The following is a 19,846-nucleotide window of genomic DNA, read 5'->3' as shown; positions in this document are numbered from 1 at the left end:
GTAAATGTAAGGGAATGGGTCTGGGTTGGGTGCTCAGCAGAGGGTCGTTGTGGACTTGTTGGGCCGAAGGGCCTGTTTCCACACTGTAAGTAATCTAATCTAAAGGGACAACATTTGCTCTCCTCCAACCTTCTGGCACTATTCCTGTAAACAATGACGACATAAAGATCAAAGCCAAAGGCTTGGCAATCTCCTTCCTGGATTCCCAGTGAATCCGAGGGTAAATCTCACTCGGCCTCGGGGACTTATCTATTTTTAAACTTTGCAGAATTGCTAACACCTCCTCCTTCTGCACTTCAATTCGATCTAGTTATGGACTCCACTGCCCTGGGGTAAAGACATTGGCTAATCACCTTACCTGTATCCTTCGTGGTTTTAATCATCGTCCTGTGATTTCTATCATCGAAGGACAATGATGCAAATAGTTCTGCTCGGGTCCCTGCCACTACTTTGCCTCAATGTTCTGGGTTACACTTGTTCAGGACCTCGGGCTTTCTCTACCTTTATGTTTGAAGACCTCCAGCACCACCTCTTCTGCAAAGAGAACTCTTTACAAGCCATCGGTTTTTCGTTCCTGACTTGTCCGCAGTAATTTGTGACATAAAATGTTCATTTAGGGTCTCACCCATCTTCGGTGATTCCACTCATGGATAGCCTTACAGGTCTTTGCAGGGCCCTAGTGTCTCTCTAGTTGGTGTTTTGTACGTGGGTGCTGTAGAATTTCCTTGCATTCTCCTTAACCTCAAATGCCAAATCCCTATGTTGCTTTCCAGCTTATCCAGCCTCTCTGTTTCTGTCAAACGCTCCAGTATCAGTAACATTTTTGTCAATCTTTGTTCCATTTGCAGTTTCAGGAAATGTTTCCTAAATCAGGATGATCGGAATTCTATGCAGTACTCCAGCTGGGGAGCCAGCAATGCTTTATACAGCCGTATCATGATGTACCCAATCATGTAGTCAATGATCTGACCCATGAGACTAAGTCTGTCAAATGCCCTTTCCCCACCCTGTCCATGTGTGATGCCACATCCAAGGATCAATGTAACTGGACTCCTTGGTCTCTCTCTCTGTTCACCAACACTGCCCAGGCCTGACCATTAATTGTGTTTGTCTTCCCTCGTTTGTTTTACCAAAATCCATCACCTGAATATAACTCCATCTTTCATTCCTTGGCCCACTGGCTCAGTTGTTCGAGATCCCCCTCGATAACTGTATTTCCTGCTATAACCCGTGTTATATCCGGACTTTTATCAACACACTTACTAACAATGACTCCTATGCTCTTAGAGAAATAATTTCTGTAAATGATGCATAACAGTGGATCTAGTACTGTTTCTTATAGCACACTGCTGGTGATAGGCCCCCAGTCTGCACAACAACCCTCTCCCACCACTCTCTGTCTCCCAGTGTCAAGCCAATTTTGTATCCAGTTGGATAGCTCTCCCTGCTCCCATGTGATCTAACCTTACTAACCAGTGTTCCACACTAAACCCTTTCCAAGGTCTTGCTGTGGTCAGTATAGACAAAGTCTCCTGGTCTGTCATTATCTATCTTCTTCGTCACCTCTTCAACAAACCGAGTCAAGTTTGTGAGACACTACATGTGTAGGCTTCCAGCTCATCACCCGTGGCTGTCACTGATATGAATACCTCTTTCAGGGGCACTTCTTCCTGAGTTTCCCCCAATGTCCTCGGATATACATGATTAGCCCCAGGGATTTGTCTATTTTTTTCTGCATTTTAAAATCTCCAGCATTCCCATCTCTTGAGCCCTCCCCCCTCGCCCTGCCCTCTCTCGCCCTGCCCTCTCTCGCCCTCCCTTCTCTCGCCCTCAACTCTCTCGCCCCTCACTCTCAACCTCCTCGCACTCGCCTCACTCGCCAACCCCTCTCAGGCCATACCCTCTCGCGCCATTCCCTCTCTCACCCTCAACTCTCTTGCCCCTCTATCTCGCCCTCCCCACTCTCGCCCTCCACTCTCCCACACTCCCCTCTCGCATTCCCCCTCTCTCCCTTCCATCTCTCTCCCTCTCCCTCTCCCCTGTCTCTCCACTTTCTCGCCCACACCTCTCTCTCGCCCTCCCCTCTCTCACCCACGCCTCTCTCTTGCCCACCCTCTCTCGCCCGACCAACTCAAAGATTGCCGCCTCTAACACTGTAGTCTCTCACACTCCTGTCTCAAGCCCTTCCTTCTCTAGCACCCACTCTCTCACCCTCACATCTCGCCCGAACTCCCCTCGCTCGCCCTCCCCTGCTATCCACTCCCCTCTCTCGGCCACACCTCCATCGGCCTCCCCTCTCTCTCCCTCTCCCTCCCTCCCTCCTCCTCCCTCACCCTCCTCTTTCTCTGGCCCTCCACACTCACTCTGGCCCTCCACACTCACTCTCCGGCCCTCCACACTCACTCTCTTGCCCTCCAAACTCTCGCTCGCCCTCCCCCCGCTCACCCTCCCCTCGCTCGCCCTCCCCTCGCTCGCCCTCCCCTCGCTCGCCCTCCCCTCTCTCGCCCTCCCCTCGCTTGCACAGCACTCGCTCAACCTCCCCTCTCACTACCTTCCTTCTCATGACCCCCCCTCTCACGACCGCCCCTCTCACGACCTCCCCTCTCACGACCTCCCCTCTCACGACCTCCCCTCTCACGACCTCCCCTCTCACGACCTCCCCTCTCTCGCCCACGCACCTCTCTCCCTCCCCTATCTCCCCCACCCCTCTCTCCTCATTCCCTTTCCTGCCTTCCCCACTCTCTCCATCCCCTCTCTCGCACCCCCCACTCTGTCACCACCGGTATATCGTACACCTCTCTGTTGCCCTTCCCTCCCTCGCCATCCCCTCTCTCACCCTCTGCACTCTTGCACACCACTCTCTCGCCCTCCTTTCTCTGGTCTCCCATCCCTCCCCTCCCCTCTTTGGTCCTCACCTTTTTCGGCTTCCCCTCTCTCACCATTCCCTCTCTCAGCCTTCCTTCTCAAGCCGTCCCCTCTCTCGCCCTCCAATCTCTCACCTTCACCTCGCTCACACTCCCTTCCCTCTCACCCTCCCCCGTCTCTCGCCCTCCCGTCTCTTGCCTGCCCATCTCACGGCCTCCCATCTATCGCAGTCCCCTCTCTCGCCCTCCCCTTTCTCTCCCTTCCCTCTTTCTCCCTCTCACCTGTCTCTCCACTTTCTCGCCCATAGTTCTCTCTTGCCTTCCCCTCTCTCGCCCTTCCCCCTCCCTCGCCCTGCCGTCCCTCGCCTTCCCGTCCCTCGCCTTCCCGTCCCTCGCCTTCCCGTCCCTCGCCCTCCCGTCCCTCGCCCTTCCCTCTCTCGCCCTCCCGTCCCTCGCCCTCCCCTCTCTCGCCCTCCCGTCCCTCGCCCTCCCCTCTCTCGCCCTCCCATCCCTCGCCCTCCCATCCCTCGCCCTCCCCTCTCTCGCCCTCCCCTCTCTCACCCTTCCCTCTCTCGCCCTCCCGTCCCTCGCCCTCCCGTCCCTCGCCCTCCCGACCCTCGCCCTCCCCTCTCTCGCCCTCCCCTCTCTCGCCCTCCCCTCTCTCGCCCTCCCCTCTCTCGCCCTCCCCTCTCTCGCCCTCCCCTCTCTCGCCCTCCCCTCTCTCGCCCTCCCCTCTCTCGCCCTCCCCTCTCTCGCCCTCCCCTCTCTCGCCCTCCCCTCTCGCGCCATTCCCTCTCGCGCCATTCCCTCTCGCGCCATTCCCTCTCGCGCCATTCCCTCTCGCGCCATTCCCTCTCTTGCCCTCATCACTCTCGTCCCTCTATCTCGCCCTCCCTACTCTCGCCCTCCACTCTCTCACACTCCTGTCTCTCGCACTCCCCTCTCTCTCCATCCCCCTCTCTCCCTTCCCTCACTCTCCCTCTCACCTGTCTCTCCACATTCTTGCCCACATCTCTCTCTCTCCTTCCCCTCTTTCCCCTCTCTCGCCCACCGCTCTCTCACCCTATCAACTCACACACTGCCGTCTCTAACGCTGCAGTCTGTCACACTCCCGTCTCGCGCCCTTCTTTCTCTCGCACCCACTCTCTCACCCTCCCATCTCGCTCGCACTCCCCTCGCTCGCCCTCCTCTCCCATCCACTCCCCTCTCTCGGCCTCACCTCTATCGGCCTCCACTCTCTCGCCATTGACACCCTCGCCCTCCCCTCTCTCTCCCTCCACCCCTCGCCCTCCACTCTCTCCCTCGCCCTCCACTCTCTCTCACTCTCCCCGCTCTCTCGCCCTCCTCTCGCTTGCCCTCCCCTCTCTCGCCCTTCCCTCGCTCTCGCACTGCCCTCTCTACCCTCTCTCTCGCCCTCCTTTCTCTCGCCCGCCCTTCTCTTGCCCAAGCCCCTCTCTCGATCACCCCTATCCTGCGTTCCCTTCTCTCTCCCTCCAATCTCTCTCCCTCCCCTCTCTCCCCATCTCCAATTTTGCCCCCCCGCCCTCCCCTTTCTCCTCCCCTCTCTCTCCCACCCCTCTCTCCCCCCTCTCTGTCTCTGTCGCGCTAACTCGCCCTTTCTCTCTCGCCCTCCCTTCTCGACCTTCCCTCTCGCGCCCTCCCCTCTTGCGCACTCCCCTCTCGCACCCACCGCTCTCTTGCCGTGCCCTCTCTCGCCCTCCACTCTCTCGCCCCACACTCTCACACCCCCCTCTCTCGCACTCCCCTCTCACGACCTCCTCTCTCTCACTCTCGCCTCTCTCTCCCTCCAGTCTTTCTCCCTCCCCTCTCTTCCCCTCCACAATCTCCCCCTCCACTCTCTCGCCCTCCACTTTCTCACACCCCTCTCTCACTGCCCCGCTATTCTGTCCCCACTCTCGCCCTCCCATCACTCGCCCTCCCATCACTCGCCCTCCCAACTCTCGCCCTCTCATCTCTCGCCCTCCCATCCCTCTCTCGCCCGCCTCTCTCTGTCATCCTCCTCTTGCTCACCCTCTCCTCACTCGCACTACCCCCGTCCCGCGCCCTCCCCTCCCGCGCCCTCCCCTGCCACACCCTCCCCTCCCGCGCCCTCACTGATCTCATACACCCCTTCCACGCCGTCCCCTCTCACGCCCTCTCCTCGCGCGCACTCCCCTCGCTCGTCCCCCACTCGCTCGCCCCGTCTCTCCCGCCATCCACTCTCTTTACCCCCAACTCTCTCGGCCTCTCTTTACTCACCCTCCCCACTCGCGCCCATCTCTCTCTCGTTCTCCCATCTCTCTCGCCCTCACCTCTCTCGCCCTCCCGTTCTTGCCCTCCCCTCTTGCGCGCTCGCCCCTCTCTTGCTCTACCCCGTCTCTCACCCTCCCGTCTCTCACCCTCCCGTCTCTCGCCCTCAGGTCTCTCGCCCTCCCGCTTTGCACTCTCTCGTCGACCCCTTTCTCATGCTCCCCTCTTGCGCCCTCCCCTCTTGCGCCCTCCCCTCTTGCGCCCTCCCCTCTTGCGCCCTCCCCTCTTGCGCCCTCCCCTCTTGCGGCCTCCCCTCTTGCGGCCTCCCCTCTTGCGCCCTCCCCTCTTGCGCCCTCCCCACTTGCGCCCTCCCCTCTTGCGCCCTCCCCTCTTGCGCCCTCCCCTCTTGCGCCCTCCCCTCTCGCGCCTCCCCCTCTTGCGCCCTCCACTCTCTTGTCCCCACTTTCTCGCACCCTACTCTCACGCCCTTTCCTCCCACGTCCTCCCCTACCTCTCCCTCGCCTCTCTCTCCCCCTCCTCTATGTCTCCCTAATCGTCTCTCCCCCTCCTGAATCTCGGCTTACCCTCTCCCGTCCTCTACACTCTCACCCCCTCTTTCTCAGCCCCGCTATATCGCCCCCCACCTTGTGCCCTCTTTCTCGCCTTCCACTCTCTCGTCCTGCCCTCTCTCGCAGTCTCCTCTCTATCCTTCCCCTTCTCTCGCTCTCCACTCTATCGCCCTCCCCCACTGCCTACCTGCCTTCTCTCGCACTCCCTTTTCCCTCGTCCTCCCCTCCCTCGCTCGTCCCTCTCTCTCGCATTCCCTCTTGCTCTCCCTTCTCTCACACACTCCTCTCTCTCGCCCTCCCTTCTCACGCCCTCCCTTCTCACACCCTCCCTTCTCACGCCCTCCCTTCTCACGCCCTCCCTTCTCACGCCCTCCCTTCTCACGCCCTCCCCTCTCACACCCTCCACTCTCACACCCTCCACTCTCACACCCTCCACTCTCACACCCTCTCCTCGCGCACACTCCACTCTCTCATCTCCCACTCGTTCGCCCCGTCTCTCCCGCCCTCCATTCTCTCGACCCCAACTCTCTCAGCCTCCCTCACTGTTCCTCGCCACTCGAGCCCAGCGCTGTCTCGTTCTCCCATCTCTCTTGCCCTCACCTCTCTCGCCCTCCCGGTCTCGCATTACCTCTCTTGCCCTCTCCTCTCTTGCCCTCCCCTGTTTCTCGCTCTTCCCTTTCTCGCTCTTCCCTTTCTCGCCCTCCCCACTCTCGCCCTCCCCACTCTCGCCCTCCCCACTCTCGCCCTCCCCACTCTCGCCCTCCCCACTCTCGCCCTCCCCACTCTCGCCCTCCCCACTCTCGCCCTCCCCACTCTCATCCTCCCCACTGTCACGCTCACCTCTCTCTCGCTCTACCGCATCTCTCGCTCTACCGCGTCTCTCGCCCTCCCGTCTCTTGCCCTCCCGTCTCTCACCCTCCCGTCTCACGCGCCCTCCCCTCTCTTGTCCCCAATTTCTCTCACCCTTCCCTCTCACACACCTCTCTCTCGCCCTCTCCTCCCACAATCTCCCCTAACTCTCCCTCGCCTCTCTCTCCCGGTTCTCCCCCTCTCTCCCTAATCTCGACGTCACCTCTCCTGCCCTCTCCTCTCCCACCTTATCATCTCTCTCACCCTCCCCTCACTCTTGCCCGCCCCTCTCGCGACCTCCACTCTCGCCCCCCGACTCTCTCGCCCCCCCACTCTCTCACACCCCCCACTCTCTCGCACCCCCCACTCTCTCGCACCCCCCACTCTCTCGCACCCCCCACTCTCTCGCACCCCCCACTCTCTCGCACCCCCCACTCTCTCGCACCCCCCACTCTCTCGCACCCCCCACTCTCTCGCACCCCCCACTCTCTCGCACCCCCCACTCTCTCGCACCCCCCACTCTCTCGCACCCCCCACTCTCTCGCACCCCCCACTCTCTCGCACCCCCCACTCTCTCGCACCCCCCACTCTCTCGCACCCCCCTCTCTCTCGCACCCCCCACTCTCTCACACCCCCCACTCTCTCTCACCCCCAACTCTCTCGCACCCCCACTCTCTCGCCCCCCACTCTCTCGCCCCCCCACTCTCTCGCCCAACCCTCTCTCTCGCCCTCCCCTCTCTCTCTCGCCCACCCGCCTCTCTCGCCCTCACCTCTCTCTCACCCTCCCCACACTCTCTCGCACCCCACTCTCTCGCACCCCACTCTCTCGCACACCACTGTCGTGACCTCCTCGCTCTCCCTCTCACCTCTCTCTCCCTCCAATCGCTCGCTTACCCCTCTCTTCCACTCCCCCTCTCCGCCCTCCCCTATCTCGCTCTCGCCTCACTCAACGTCCCCTCTCGGACCCTCCCCTATCGTGCACTACCCTCTCATGCCCTCCACTCTCTCGCACTCTCTCGCCCTCCACTATCTTGCCCTCAATACTCCCGCCCCCACCGTTCTCGCCCTCCCCTCTCTCTCGCCCTCTGTCTCTCGACCCTACTGTTCTCGCCCTCCCCACTCTCTCCATCCCCTCACTCGCCCTCCCCTTACGCATTCCCCTCTCCTTCCTCCCTCCTCTTGCTTGCCCTCCTCTCTCAGTCGCCCTCCCTTCTCTCGCCTTCACCTCCCGCGACCTCCCCTCTCTCACACACCCCTCCCATGCCCTCCCCTCTCACACTGTCCTCTCTCACGCCCTCTCCTCGCGCCCACTCCCCTCTATCGTCCGCCACTCACTGGCCCCGTCTCTCCTCCCCTCCACTCTCTTGACCCCAACTCTCTCAGCCTCTCCTCACTCACCCTCCCCACTCGCGTCCACCTCTCTTTCGTTCTCCCATCTCTCTTGCCCTCACCTGTCTCGCCCTCCTGCTCTCGCACCCCTCTCTCGCCCTCTCCTCTCTTGCCATCCCCTGTCTCTCGCCCTTCCCTTTCTTGCGGTCCCCTCTCTCAACCTCCCTTCTCTCACACTCCCCTGTCTCTCGCCCTCCCTTCTCCTGCGCTCGCCTCTCTCTCGCTCTACCCCGTCTCTCGCCCTCCAGTCTCTCACCCTCCCGTCTCTCACCCTCCCGTCTCTCGCTCTCCCATCTTTGGCTTGGCACTCTCTCGCCGACCACTTTCTCGCGCTCCCCTCTCGCACCTTCCCCTCTCTCGCCCTCCACTCTCTTGTCCCCACTTTCTCACGCCCTCTCCTCCCACAACCTCCCCTACCTCTCCCTCGCCTCTCTCTCCCCCTCCTCTATGTCTCCCTATTCCTCTTTCCCCCTCCTGAATCTTGGCTGACCCTCTCCCGTCCTCTACTCTCTCACCCCCTCTCTCTCAGCCCCGCTGTATCGACCACCCCTCACGCATTCCCCTCTCTCGTGCCCTCTTTCTCGCCCTCCACTCTCTTGTTCTCCCCATGCTCACCTTCCCCTCTCTCGATCCCACTTATCTCGCCCTCCCCTCTCTCGTCCTGCCCTCTCTCGCAGTCTCCTCTCTATCCCTCCCCCTCTCTCTCTCTCCACTCTATCGCCCTCCCCCGCTGCCTACCTGCCTTCTCTCGCACTCCTTTTTCTCTTGCCATCACCTCTCTGGCCCTCCACTCTCTCACCTTCCCCCCTCTCACTTTCCCCCCTCACCTTCCCCCCCTCACCTTCCGCCCCTCACCTTCCCCGCCCTCACCTTGCCCCCTCTCACCTTGCCCCCCCTCACCTTTCCCCCTCTCACCTTCCCCCCTCTCTCTCACCCTCCCATCGCGCCCGTCCCTCTCGCGCCCGTCCCTCTCGCGCCCGTCCCTCTCGCGCCCGTCCCTCTCGCGCCCGTCCCTCTCGCGCCCGTCCCTCTCGCCCCCTCCCCTCTCGCCCCCTCCCCTCTCGCCCCCTCCCCTCTCGCCCCCTCCCCTCTCGCCCCCGCCCCTCTCGCCCCCGCCCCTCTCACTCCCTCCCCTCTCGCTCCCTCCCCTCTCGCTCCTACCCCTCACCCGCCCACCCTACTCTCGCCCACCCTTCTCTCGCACAGCACTCTCTTGCCCGCCACAGTCTCGCCCCCACTCTCTCTCGCACCGCCTCTCTTCCTCCCCTCTCTCACCCTCTCCCAATCGCCCTCCCCACTCTCGCCCTCCTCTCGCTTGTCCTCCCCTCTCACTCACCGTCTTCTCTCTCGTCTTCCCCTCTCTCACCCTACCCTCTGTATCGCCCTCCCCTCCCTCGCTCGTCCCTCTCTCTCGCATTCCCTCTTGCTCTCCCTTCTCTCACACACTCCTCTCTCTCGCCCTCCCTTCTCACGCCCTCCCTTCTCACGCCCTCCCCTCTCACACCCTCCACTCTCACACCCTCCACTCTCACACCCTCTCCTCGCGCACACTCCACTCTCTCATCTCCCACTCATTCGCCCCGTCTCTCCCACCCTCCATTCTCTCGACCCCAACTCTCTCAGCCTCCCTCACTGTTCCTCGCCACTCGAGCCCAGCGCTGTCTCGTTCTCCCATCTCTCTTGCCCTCACCTCTCTCGCCCTCCCGGTCTCGCATTACCTCTCTTGCCCTCTCCTCTCGTGCCCTCCCCTGTTTCTCGCTCTTCCCTTTCTCGCCCTCCCCACTCTCGCCCTCCCCACTCTCGCCCTCCCCACTCTCGCCCTCCCCACTCTCGCCCTCCCCACTCTCGCCCTCCCCACTCTCGCCCTCCCCACTCTCGCCCTCCCCACTCTCGCCCTCCCCACTCTCGCCCTCCCCACTCTCGCCCTCCCCACTCTCGCCCTCCCCACTCTCGCCCTCCCCACTCTCTCGCTCTACCGCGTCTCTCGCTCTACCGCGTCTCTCGCCCTCCCGTCTCTCGCCCTCCCGTCTCTCACCCTCCCATCTCACGCGCCCTCCCCTCTCTTGTCCCCAATTTCTCTCACCCTTCCCTCTCACACACCTCTCTCTCGCCCTCTCCTCCCACAATCTCCCCTAACTCTCCCTCGCCTCTCTCTCCCGGTTCTCCCCCTCTCTCCCTAATCTCGACGTCACCTCTCCTGCCCTCTCCTCTCCCACCTTATCATCTCTCTCACCCTCCCCTCACTCTTGCCCGCCCCTCTCGCGACCTCCACTCTCGACCCCCCACTCTCTCGCCCCCCCACTCTCTCGCCCCCCACTCTCTCGCACCCCCCACTCTCTCGCACCCCCCACTCTCTCGCACCCCCCACTCTCTCGCACCCCCCACTCTCTCGCACCCCCCACTCTCTCGCACCCCCCACTCTCTCGCACCCCCCACTCTCTCGCACCCCCCACTCTCTCGCACCCCCCACTCTCTCGCACCCCCCTCTCTCTCGCACCCCCCACTCTCTCGCACCCCCCACTCTCTCGCACCCCCCACTCTCTCGCACCCCCCACTCTCTCGCCCCCCCACTCTCTCACCCCCCCACTCTTGCCCCCCCTCTCTTGCAGCCCACTCACACGACCTCCTCGCTCTCCCCTTTCTAGCTCTCGCCTCACTCACCATCCCCTCTCAGACCCTCCCCTATAGTGCACTTCCCTCTCTTGCCCTCCACTCTATCGCACTCTCGCCCTCCACTATCTTTACCTCCATACTCCCGCCCTCACCGTTCTTGCCCTCCCCTCTCTCTCGCCCTCTGTCTCTCGAACGTACCGTTCTCACCCTCCCCACTCTCTCCCTCCCCACTCTCTCCCTCCCCACTCTCTCCCTCCCCACTCTCTCCATCCCCTCACTCGCCCTCCCCTCACTCGCCCTCCCCTCACTCGCCCTCCCCTCACTCGCCCTCCCCTCACTCGCCCTCCCCTCACTCGCCCTCCCCTCACTCGCCCTCCCCTCACTCGCCCTCCCCTCACTCGCCCTCCCCTCACTCGCCCTCCCCTCACTCGCCCTCCCCTCACTCGCCCTCCCCTCACTCGCCCTCCCCTCACCTGCCCGCCCCTCACCTGCCCGCCCCTCACTCGCCCGCCCCTCACTCGCCCGCCCCTCACTCGCCCGCCCCTCACTCGCCCGCCCCTCACTCGCCCGCCCCTCACTCGCCCGCCCCTCACTCGCCCGCCCCTCACTCGCCCGCCCCTCACTCGCCCGCCCCTCACTCGCCCGCCCCTCACTCGCCCGCCCCTCACTCGCCCGCCCCTCACTCGCCCGCCCCTCACTCGCCCGCCCCTCACTCGCCCGCCCCTCTCTCGCCCGCCCCTCTCTCGCCCGCCCCTCTCTCGCCCGCACCTCTCTCGCCCGCACCTCTCTCGCCCGCACCTCTCTCGCCCGCACCTCTCTCGCCCGCACCTCTCTCTCACTACCCACCTCCCCATCTCCCCCCTCGCCTATCTTCCCCTCCCATCTCTCTCCCTCTTCACTCTCTCGGGCACCCATCTCTCGCCTTCATCGTCTCTCGCACTCCCCCTTCTCTCACCCTACCCTCTTTCTCGCTCTCCCCTCTCCGTCCCTCCTCATCTCTCTCCCTCCCTATCTCTCTCGGTCCCATCTCTCTCCCTCCCCTCTCTCGCATACTCTCCCTTGACGTCCCCTCTCTCGCCCTCCCCCTCTCACAATTGCCTCTATCGCACTCAACTCTCTCACATTCCCCTCTGCGCCCTCCGCGCTCTCACCTGTCCAACTCTCTCGCCAACCCCTCTCTCGTCCCTCCACCAACCCATCTCTCGCCCTCCCTCTCTCCTGCCATCCCCTTCCTCGTTTCTCCACCCTCCCCTCTCTCTCGCCCACACCCTATCTCGCCCTCCCCTCTCTCTCGCCTTCGCCTCTCTCTCGACCTCCCCTTTCTCTCTCGCCCTCCACTCGCTCGTCCCCTCCTTTCTTCACCTCCCCTCTCCATCTCGCCCTCCACCTCTCTCGCACTTCCCTCTCTCTCCTTCCCCTCTCTCACACTCCCCACTCTCGCCCTCCCCACTCTCGCCCTCCCCCTCTCTCACACTTCCCTCTCTCCCCTCCACTCTCTCGACCTCCCATCTCTCTCCCTCCCCACTATCGCCCTCGCCTCTCTCTCACCCACCCCTCTCTATTCCTCCCTTCTCTTGTCCCTCCGCCCTAACTTCTTTCACCCTCCTGTCTCACGCATTCCCCTCTCTCTCTCTGTCCTCACTCTCGCCCTCCTCACTCTCGCCCTCCTCACTCTCGCCCTCCTCACTCTCGCCCTCCTCACTCTCGCCCTCCTCACTCTCGCCCTCCCCACTCTCGCCCTCCCCACTCTCGCCCTCCCCACTCTCGCCCTCCCCGACTCTCGCCCTCCCCGACTCTCGCCCTCCCCGACTCTCGCCCTCCCCGACTCTCGCCCTCCCCGACTCTCGCCCTCCCCGACTCTCGCCCTCCCCTCACTCGCCCTCCCCGACTCTCGCCCTCCCCGACTCTCGCCCTCCCCGACTCTCGCCCTCCCCTCACTCGCCCTCCCCTCACTCGCCCTCCCCTCACTCGCCCTCCCCTCACTCGCCCTCCCCTCACCTGCCCGCCCCTCACCTGCCCGCCCCTCACCTGCCCGCCCCTCACTCGCCCGCCCCTCACTCGCCCGCCCCTCACTCGCCCGCCCCTCACTCGCCCGCCCCTCACTCGCCCGCCCCTCACTCGCCCGCCCCTCACTCGCCCGCCCCTCACTCGCCCGCCCCTCACTCGCCCGCCCCTCACTCGCCCGCCCCTCTCTCGCCCGCCCCTCTCTCGCCCGCCCCTCTCTCGCCCGCCCCTCTCTCTCACTACCCACCTCCCCATCTCCCCCCTCGCCTATCTTCCCCTCCCATCTCTCTCCCTCTTCACTCTCTCGGGCACCCATCTCTCGCCTTCATCGTCTCTCGCACTCCCCCTTCTCTCACCCTACCCTCTTTCTCGCTCTCCCCTCTCCGTCCCTCCTCATCTCTCTCCCTCCCTATCTCTCTCGGTCCCATCTCTCTCCCTCCCCTCTCTCGCATATTCTCTCTCAACATCCCCTCTCTCGCCCTCCCCCTCTCGCAATTGCCTCTCTCTCCCTCAACTCTCTCGCACTCCCCTCTGCTCCCTCCACGCTCTTACCTGTCCAATTCTCTCGCCATCCCTTCCTCGTTCCTCCACCCTCCCCTCTCTCGCCCTCCCCTCTCTCTCGCCTTAGCCTCTCTCCCAACTTCCCCTTTCTCTCTCGCCCTCCACTCGCTCGTCCCCTCCTTTCTTACCCTCCCCTCTCCATCTCGCCCTCCACCTCTCTCGCCTTCCCCTCTCTCGCCCTCTCTCATCTCTCTCCCTCCCCACTCTCGCCCTCGCCTCTCTCTCACCCACCCCTCTCTATCCCTCACCTCTCTTGTCCCTCCACCCTAACTTCTTCACCCTCCTATCTCACACATTCCCCTCTCTCTCTCCTCAGTCTCGCCCTCCTCACTCTCGCCCTCCTCACTCTCGCCCTCCCCGACTCTCGCCCTCCCCGACTCTCGCCCTCGCCTCTCTCTCTCGCCCTCGCCTCTCTCTCTCGCCCTCGCCTCTCTGGCTCGTACTCCCCTCTCTGGCTCTTACTCCGCTCTCTCGCCCTCTCCTCTCTCGCCCTCCCCTCTCTCACCCTTCCCTTCGCGCCCTCTGTCTCTCACTCGCCAATCTCGCCCTCCCCTCTCTCGCGTGCCCCACTCTGGCCCTCCCCTCTCTCGCTCTCCCCTCACTCTCCCTCCACTCTGTCTCCTCCCCCTCTCTCCCTCGCCCCTCTCACACTACCCTCTCGCCATCCCCTCTCTTGCACACCCCTCTGTCTCTCACTCGCCTCTCTCGGACTCCCCGCTCTCTTGCCCCACTCTCTCGCCCTCGCCCTCTCTCGCCCTCGCCCTCTCTCGCCCTCGCCCTCTCTCGCCCTCCCCCTCTCTCGCCCTCCCCCTCTCTCGCTCTCTCCCTCTGTCGCCCTCCCCCTCTGTCGCCCTCCCCCTCTGTCGCCCTCCCCCTCTGTCGCCCTCCCCTCTCACCCTTCCTTCTCTCGCCTTCCCCTCTCTCTCCTTCCCTCTCTTGTCCAGTCGCCCTCCCTTCTCTCACCCTTCCCTCTATCGCCCACCCCTCTCTCGCCCTCTCCTCTCTTGCACACCCCTCTCTTGCCCTCCACCTTTCCAGACATCTCTCTCGTCCTCCCTTCCCTCGACGTCACCTCTCTCACCCTTTACCTATCACCCACCCCTCTCTCTCCCTGCCCCATCGCCCTCCCTTGTCTTGCCCTCCCCTCTCTCACCCTCCATTGCCTCGCCCTCTGCCCTGTCGCTCTCACCTATCCTGCCCTCCCCTCTGTCTCTCACTTCCCTCTCTCGCCCTCCCCTCTCTCGCCCTCCTCTCTCTCGCCCTCCTCTCTCTCGCCCTCCCCTCTCTCGCCCTCCCCTCTCTCGCCCTCCTCTCTCTCGCCCTCCCCTCTCTCGCCCTCCTCTCTCTCGCCCTCCCCTCTCTCGCCCTCCCCTCTCTCGCCCTCCCCTCTCTCGCCCTTCCCTCTCTCGCCCTTCCCTCTCTCGCCCTTCCCTCTCTCGCCCTTCCCTCTCTCGCCCTTCCCTCTCTCGCCCTTCCCTCTCTCGCCCTCCCCGCTCTCGCCCTCCCCGCTCTCGCCCTCCCCTCTCTCGCCCTCCCCTCTCTCGCCCTCCCCGCTCTCGCCCTTGTCTCTCATTCGCCCACCCCTCTCTCGCCCTCCCCTCTCTCGCCCTCCCCTCTCTCGCCCTCCCCTCTCTCGCCCTCCCCTCTCTCGCCCTCCCCTCTCTCGCCCTCCCCTCTCTCGCCCTCCCCTCTCTCGCCCTCCCCTCTCTCGCCCTCCCCTCTCTCGCCCTCCCCTCTCTCGCCCTCCCCTCTCTCGCCCTCCTCGCTCTCGCCCTCCCCTCTCTCGCCCTCCCCTCTCTCGCCCTCCCCTCTCTCGCCCTCCTCGCTCTCGCCCTCCCCGCTCTCGCCCTCCCTGCTCTCGCCCTCCCCGCTCTCGCCCTTGTCTCTCATTCGCCCACCCCTCTCTCCCTCCCCTCTCTCGTCCTTCTGCCCTCCCTTCTCTCATCCTTCCCTCTATCTGCCCCTCATCTCCCGCTCTCCGCTCTGCCGCCCTCCGCTCTCCCGCCCTCCGCTCTCCCGCCCTCCCCTTTCTCTCTCCCTCCCCTTTCTCTCTCCCTCCCCTTTCTCTCTCCCTCCCCTTTCTCTATCCCTCCCCTTTCTCTCTCCCTCCCCTTTCTCCCTCCCTTCTCTCTCACGCTTCCCTGTCTCTCGCGCTTCCCTCTCTCTCTCGCTTCCCTCTCTCTCTGCCCTTCCCTCTCTCTCTCTCGCCCCTCTCTCTCTTCTCTCTCGCCGTCCCCTCACTCGCACTTCCCTCTCTTTCGCCCTCCCCATCTCGCACCCCCTCTCTCTCCCCATCTCTCTCTCGCCCGCCCTCTCTGTCGCCTACACTAACGCATTCCTCTCTCCTTTTCGCCCTTCCTCTGTCTCTCCTCTCTCACCATCTCTCTCTCTCTGTCTCTTTCACCAGCCTGTGCATGCCTTCCAATCCCACACTCTCTCTTGCCCCTTTTCTCCCTCCCTCCCTCTCACTCTGTCTCTCTTCCTCTGTCTCTATCACTGCTTCGCCCTCTTTTGTTTACTTGCGCTCGCTCTCACTCTCAACCTCTCCCTCTCTCCCGCCCCCGACACCCTTCTCACACACCCCTTTATTCCTTGCCCGTCCTCTGTCTCACTATCTCTCTCTCTCACCCTCGTCTTTCTCTCGCCCTCGCACTCTCCATCATTCCATCTCTCTCTCTCTCTCTCTCTCTCTCACACGCATTCCCTCTCGCCTCCCACTACCTCGCCCCTCTCGGTCTGTTACCCTCCCTCTTTCTCTTTTGTCCCTCTCTTTCTCCTCCCTCCCTCACTCGGTCTCTCTCTCCCTCTTATGCTCTCGTTGCGTTTCTCTTTCTCGCCGTCTCTCTCTCTCACCCTCTCCCTCTCGGCCTTTCTCTCTCTTGTCCTCTCTCTCTCATCCCTTCTCTCTCTCTCGCATCCCTCTCTCTCTCTCTCTCGCTGTCTCTTGCCCCCCTCTCTCTCGACCTTCCTTTATCTCTCTCTTGCCATCCCCCTCTCTACTGCCCCCATCTCTCATCCCCTGTCTCTCTCCCACCCCCTCACTCACTCGACACCTCATTCTCTCTCATTCTACCCTCTCTCTTTTTCTCTCTCTCTCTCTCCTTCCCTATCTCTCTTGCCCCCTTCCTCTGTCTCCTCGTCCTCCTTCCCTCCCTCTCTGACACACTGTCTCCCTGGTCTTCCCTCTCCCTCTGACCCTGAGACTGTGTGTGTGTGTGTGTGTGTGTGTGTGTGTTGTGGGGTGATGGTGAGGCTACGTGGGTGAGAGTGAAAATTAGGAGGTGGGAGGAGTGGGAATTGGGGTAGAGATGGAATTGTGGGAGGGAGACAGAGACGGCAGGAGAGTGAGTGAGGGGGAAAGGGAAGTGTGGAGGCAGGTGGAGAAACCGGGGTTTGAGGGTGTGTATGAGAGAGGGGGGATGAGGGAGAGTGAAAGGGAGATGTGGTAAGAGAGAGGGAGAGAATTGAGGAGAAAGAGTAGGAGAGAGGAAATGCGGAGGCCACGTTGGAGTAGGGGGGACAGAGGGAATTAAACTCAGCTCCTGAGCTCAGGGCGTGGTGCCCTCCCCTTCCCTGAGGACCAGGACTTGGGGCTGAGTCTGTCTCTCTCCAGCTCAGCTTCTCCAACATAAAGACACACAACAACATCAGTCACTCTGCTGCTCGGCACGCTTTAATCAACATTTTTATTGGTTACAAATGGAAGTGATGGATACAGTCAGTGGGATGGTGCTTTTTCACACTGACCTTTGAGTTGACAGAAACATTGAGATGTTTCCCTGTAACCCCCCCTGTGGGATAAGGATGGACAAACCAGCGCTACCCTCAGTTGACACGCTGCTCCATTGCTGAAACACTGGACTGAACTGAGGAAATCCCGGATGGATTGATTAATGAGGGAATTTGATTGATGGATGGATTTGGGTGAAGGGATATTTCAGCACATTCTTCACCTGCTGCCTGAACTTAGTCTGGGTCACGGCATAAATCGCGGTGTTTGTGCAGCAACTGAGGAGCTGCAGCATGAAGCCCAATTCCTGCACAAAGGGATCGAGATGCACAGACCGATACCCAATATCAAACATCCGTCTCCATATAGAATACAGCATGAACATTGACCATAACAGGACGAAATTGGCTGAGATCACAAACAGTAAAATGATGGATTTTTTTCGGTTTCTCATTTCTGTGTCAGACTGAGCGTCCCCATTGGTGTGAGCGCGGAGTCTCCTGCGGGCTCTGCTGGTCACCAAAATGTGTCTGACGGTGAGAACATTGAGCAGCAGAATCAGGAGAAATGGGACACACGGGGTTAGAATGTGGTGGAGGAACTCGATTGTGGCCCAGACATGGGAGTCATAAACAGCATCTGTTACCTCACAAAACCAGGGGGCATTCACCAGCCAATACCAAGCCGTGAGAATAAAATACCAGGAAATGTTCTTTAAACAGCTCAGCACAGTCACTGCTCCCAGAACCACAGCCGCCGTTTTCTCACTGCAATATTTACTTTTCAGCTTCTGGCAACAAATGGCCACAAACCGATCAAAGGTGAAAGTGACGGTGAACCAGACAGAGCAGTCAGTGGCTGCATAAAGCAGGACGGCGTGGATATTACACACGCGGACGAGGGCCAGGAAATAAAACTGTTCCCGATAAACAATGGGAATGTGTCTCAGAATCAGGTCGAGGATAATGACCAGGAGATCCGCCGCTGCCATGGCCCCCAGGTAACGTCTGACACATGGAGACAATCCACAATCTTTATAAAGCAGGACGTAGATGGTCACTACGTTAACTGTGAGGAAGGAAAACAAAGCCATTATCCATCAGCCTGGAGGCAAAGGGACCCGTTTGATTGGGGACCCAGTGAGATTTTCAAATGTGTCCCTGTATTCAGGGATTTATTAAAATAATTGGAGCTGGAATAACAAATGGGAAGGTCGGAATTACTGACAAAAATGTGACATAAACCACAAGAAACCCTCCCTCCCCAAACACACAGAGACATATCCATACGGACAGATGGTTTCTAGAACATTCCCACACTCTCGATCACTCGAGAGCAGACACAGGTCACTCCTTCCCAGTTTCTAATACGGAGGGTGGAAACGTTGCTGTCCTGAAGGATTCTCTCCCAGTTTCCTGAAGACAAACGGAGTTTGGGAATTTCTGTATTTTGGTCTAAATTGTGGTCGATCCTGTGTCGTGAAGAAATGTAAACACAGGGAAAACGTATTCCCTCCTTTAACTGCCTGAGGGGCCTTCGGAACAGTGTCTCCTTCTCCCTGGAACGGGATCTCTTCCATCGGGATCTTATCGTTTGTTCAATTCACTGATGTCCAGCCGTTCACAAACAATGTCAGGGACTGAACTTTCCGGGGAACTCCGTGACCTGTCCATCACATTTCCCCCCACCCACCCCAGCAACATGATATACTGTGCCTGTACACACTGTAATTTTCATGCGGCGAGAGACGGAGGGTCCAATCACAGGAATGGGAACGAATATCATTGCCAGATCAGCTGAAAGTGTTAGATAGAACACGTTCTCAATCCACCTTTCAGAACATAAACCCAGAGGAGCTATCTGTTCACCGTGGAACACTGTGCAGGCCAGGCTGGTGTTCTGCTCCGCACAACCCAGCAATCTGTTCAAAGTGGAACACTGTGCAGATGCATCCATTGCTCTGGTCAATACAATCCTGGAATCTGTCCAGCGTGGAACACTGCACAGATCATGTCTTATCTTCAAACGCAGACAAGACATCTGTCCAGTATGGGAAGCTGGGATAGAGACAGAAAAGCTGCAGTTGCTGGAATCCACAGTAGACAGGCAGGAAGCTGGGAGAACACAGCAAGCCAGGCAGCATCGGGAGGTGGAGAAGTCGATGTTTCGGGTGTAACCCTTCTGCAAGTGTCCTGAAGAAGGCTTACATCCAAAATATCAAATTCTGCACCTCCGGATGCGATCTGGATTGCTCTGTTCCTCCAGCAAATATTCGGCATGGGAAGCAGTGCAGACCACACTCGAGAAATGATCTATAAACACAGACTAGATATTTGTCAAGCTCAGGGGATGTCCAGCATGGGGAGCTGTGCAGCCCACGGCAGTGCATTGATCTATAAACCCGGACTAGATATCTGTCCAGCACGGGGAGCTGTGCAGACCACAGCAGTGCATTGATCTATAAACACGGACTAGATATCTGTCCAGGACGGGGAGCCATGCAGACCACAGCAGTGCATTGATCTATAAACCCGGACTAGATATCTGTCCAGGACAGGGAGCTTTGCAGACCACAGCAGTGCATTGATCTATAAACCCGGACTAGATATCTGTCCAGGACGGGGAGCCGTGCAGACCACAGCAGTGTATTAATCTATAAACCCGGACTAGATATCTGTCCAGGATAGGGAGCTGTGCCCACAGCAGTGCACTAATATATGAAACAAGTATCCATCCAGCATGGGGAGCTGCATAGACCACATCATTGCATTATCTGTAAACCTCAATAAGATAGTCTGACCAGCACAGCGACCTGTGCAGTGATCACCCGTGAATTAATTTAGAAACCAGTAGAAGTAACCCTCCAAACACGTAGAGATGTATATCCCGCCCCAAAGCATTGATCTGAAAACAAGGAACAGTTACCCTTCCAGCGTGTAGAGCTGTGTACACTACCCCAGTAAATTGATCAGTAAACCAGGAGCTGTTACCCATCCAGCAGGCAAAGCTGTGTACAC

The 19,846-nt window shown here is 60.6% G+C and overlaps 1 protein-coding gene across 2 annotated transcripts in view; it reads left to right on the top strand.

Moving 5' to 3' along the window:
• The window catches only part of LOC140458563 (uncharacterized), a 183,786-nt gene extending 164,384 nt beyond the window's left edge, over positions 1-19,402 (top strand). For both annotated transcript variants that reach the window (XM_072553338.1, XM_072553337.1), the window contains one exon: positions 17,617-19,402. In XM_072553338.1, the coding sequence (XP_072409439.1) occupies positions 17,617-18,015 (399 nt within the window). In that variant the 3' untranslated portion in view covers positions 18,016-19,402. The remainder of the gene's footprint in view (positions 1-17,616) is intronic.
• The last annotated feature ends 444 nt before the right edge of the window (positions 19,403-19,846 follow it).

This window comes from Chiloscyllium punctatum, chromosome 33, assembly GCF_047496795.1.
Source record: "Chiloscyllium punctatum isolate Juve2018m chromosome 33, sChiPun1.3, whole genome shotgun sequence".
NCBI lineage: Eukaryota > Metazoa > Chordata > Chondrichthyes > Orectolobiformes > Hemiscylliidae > Chiloscyllium > Chiloscyllium punctatum.
Note: the sequence above shows the minus strand (reverse complement) of the source record. Positions and strands in the feature narration are given on the sequence as shown.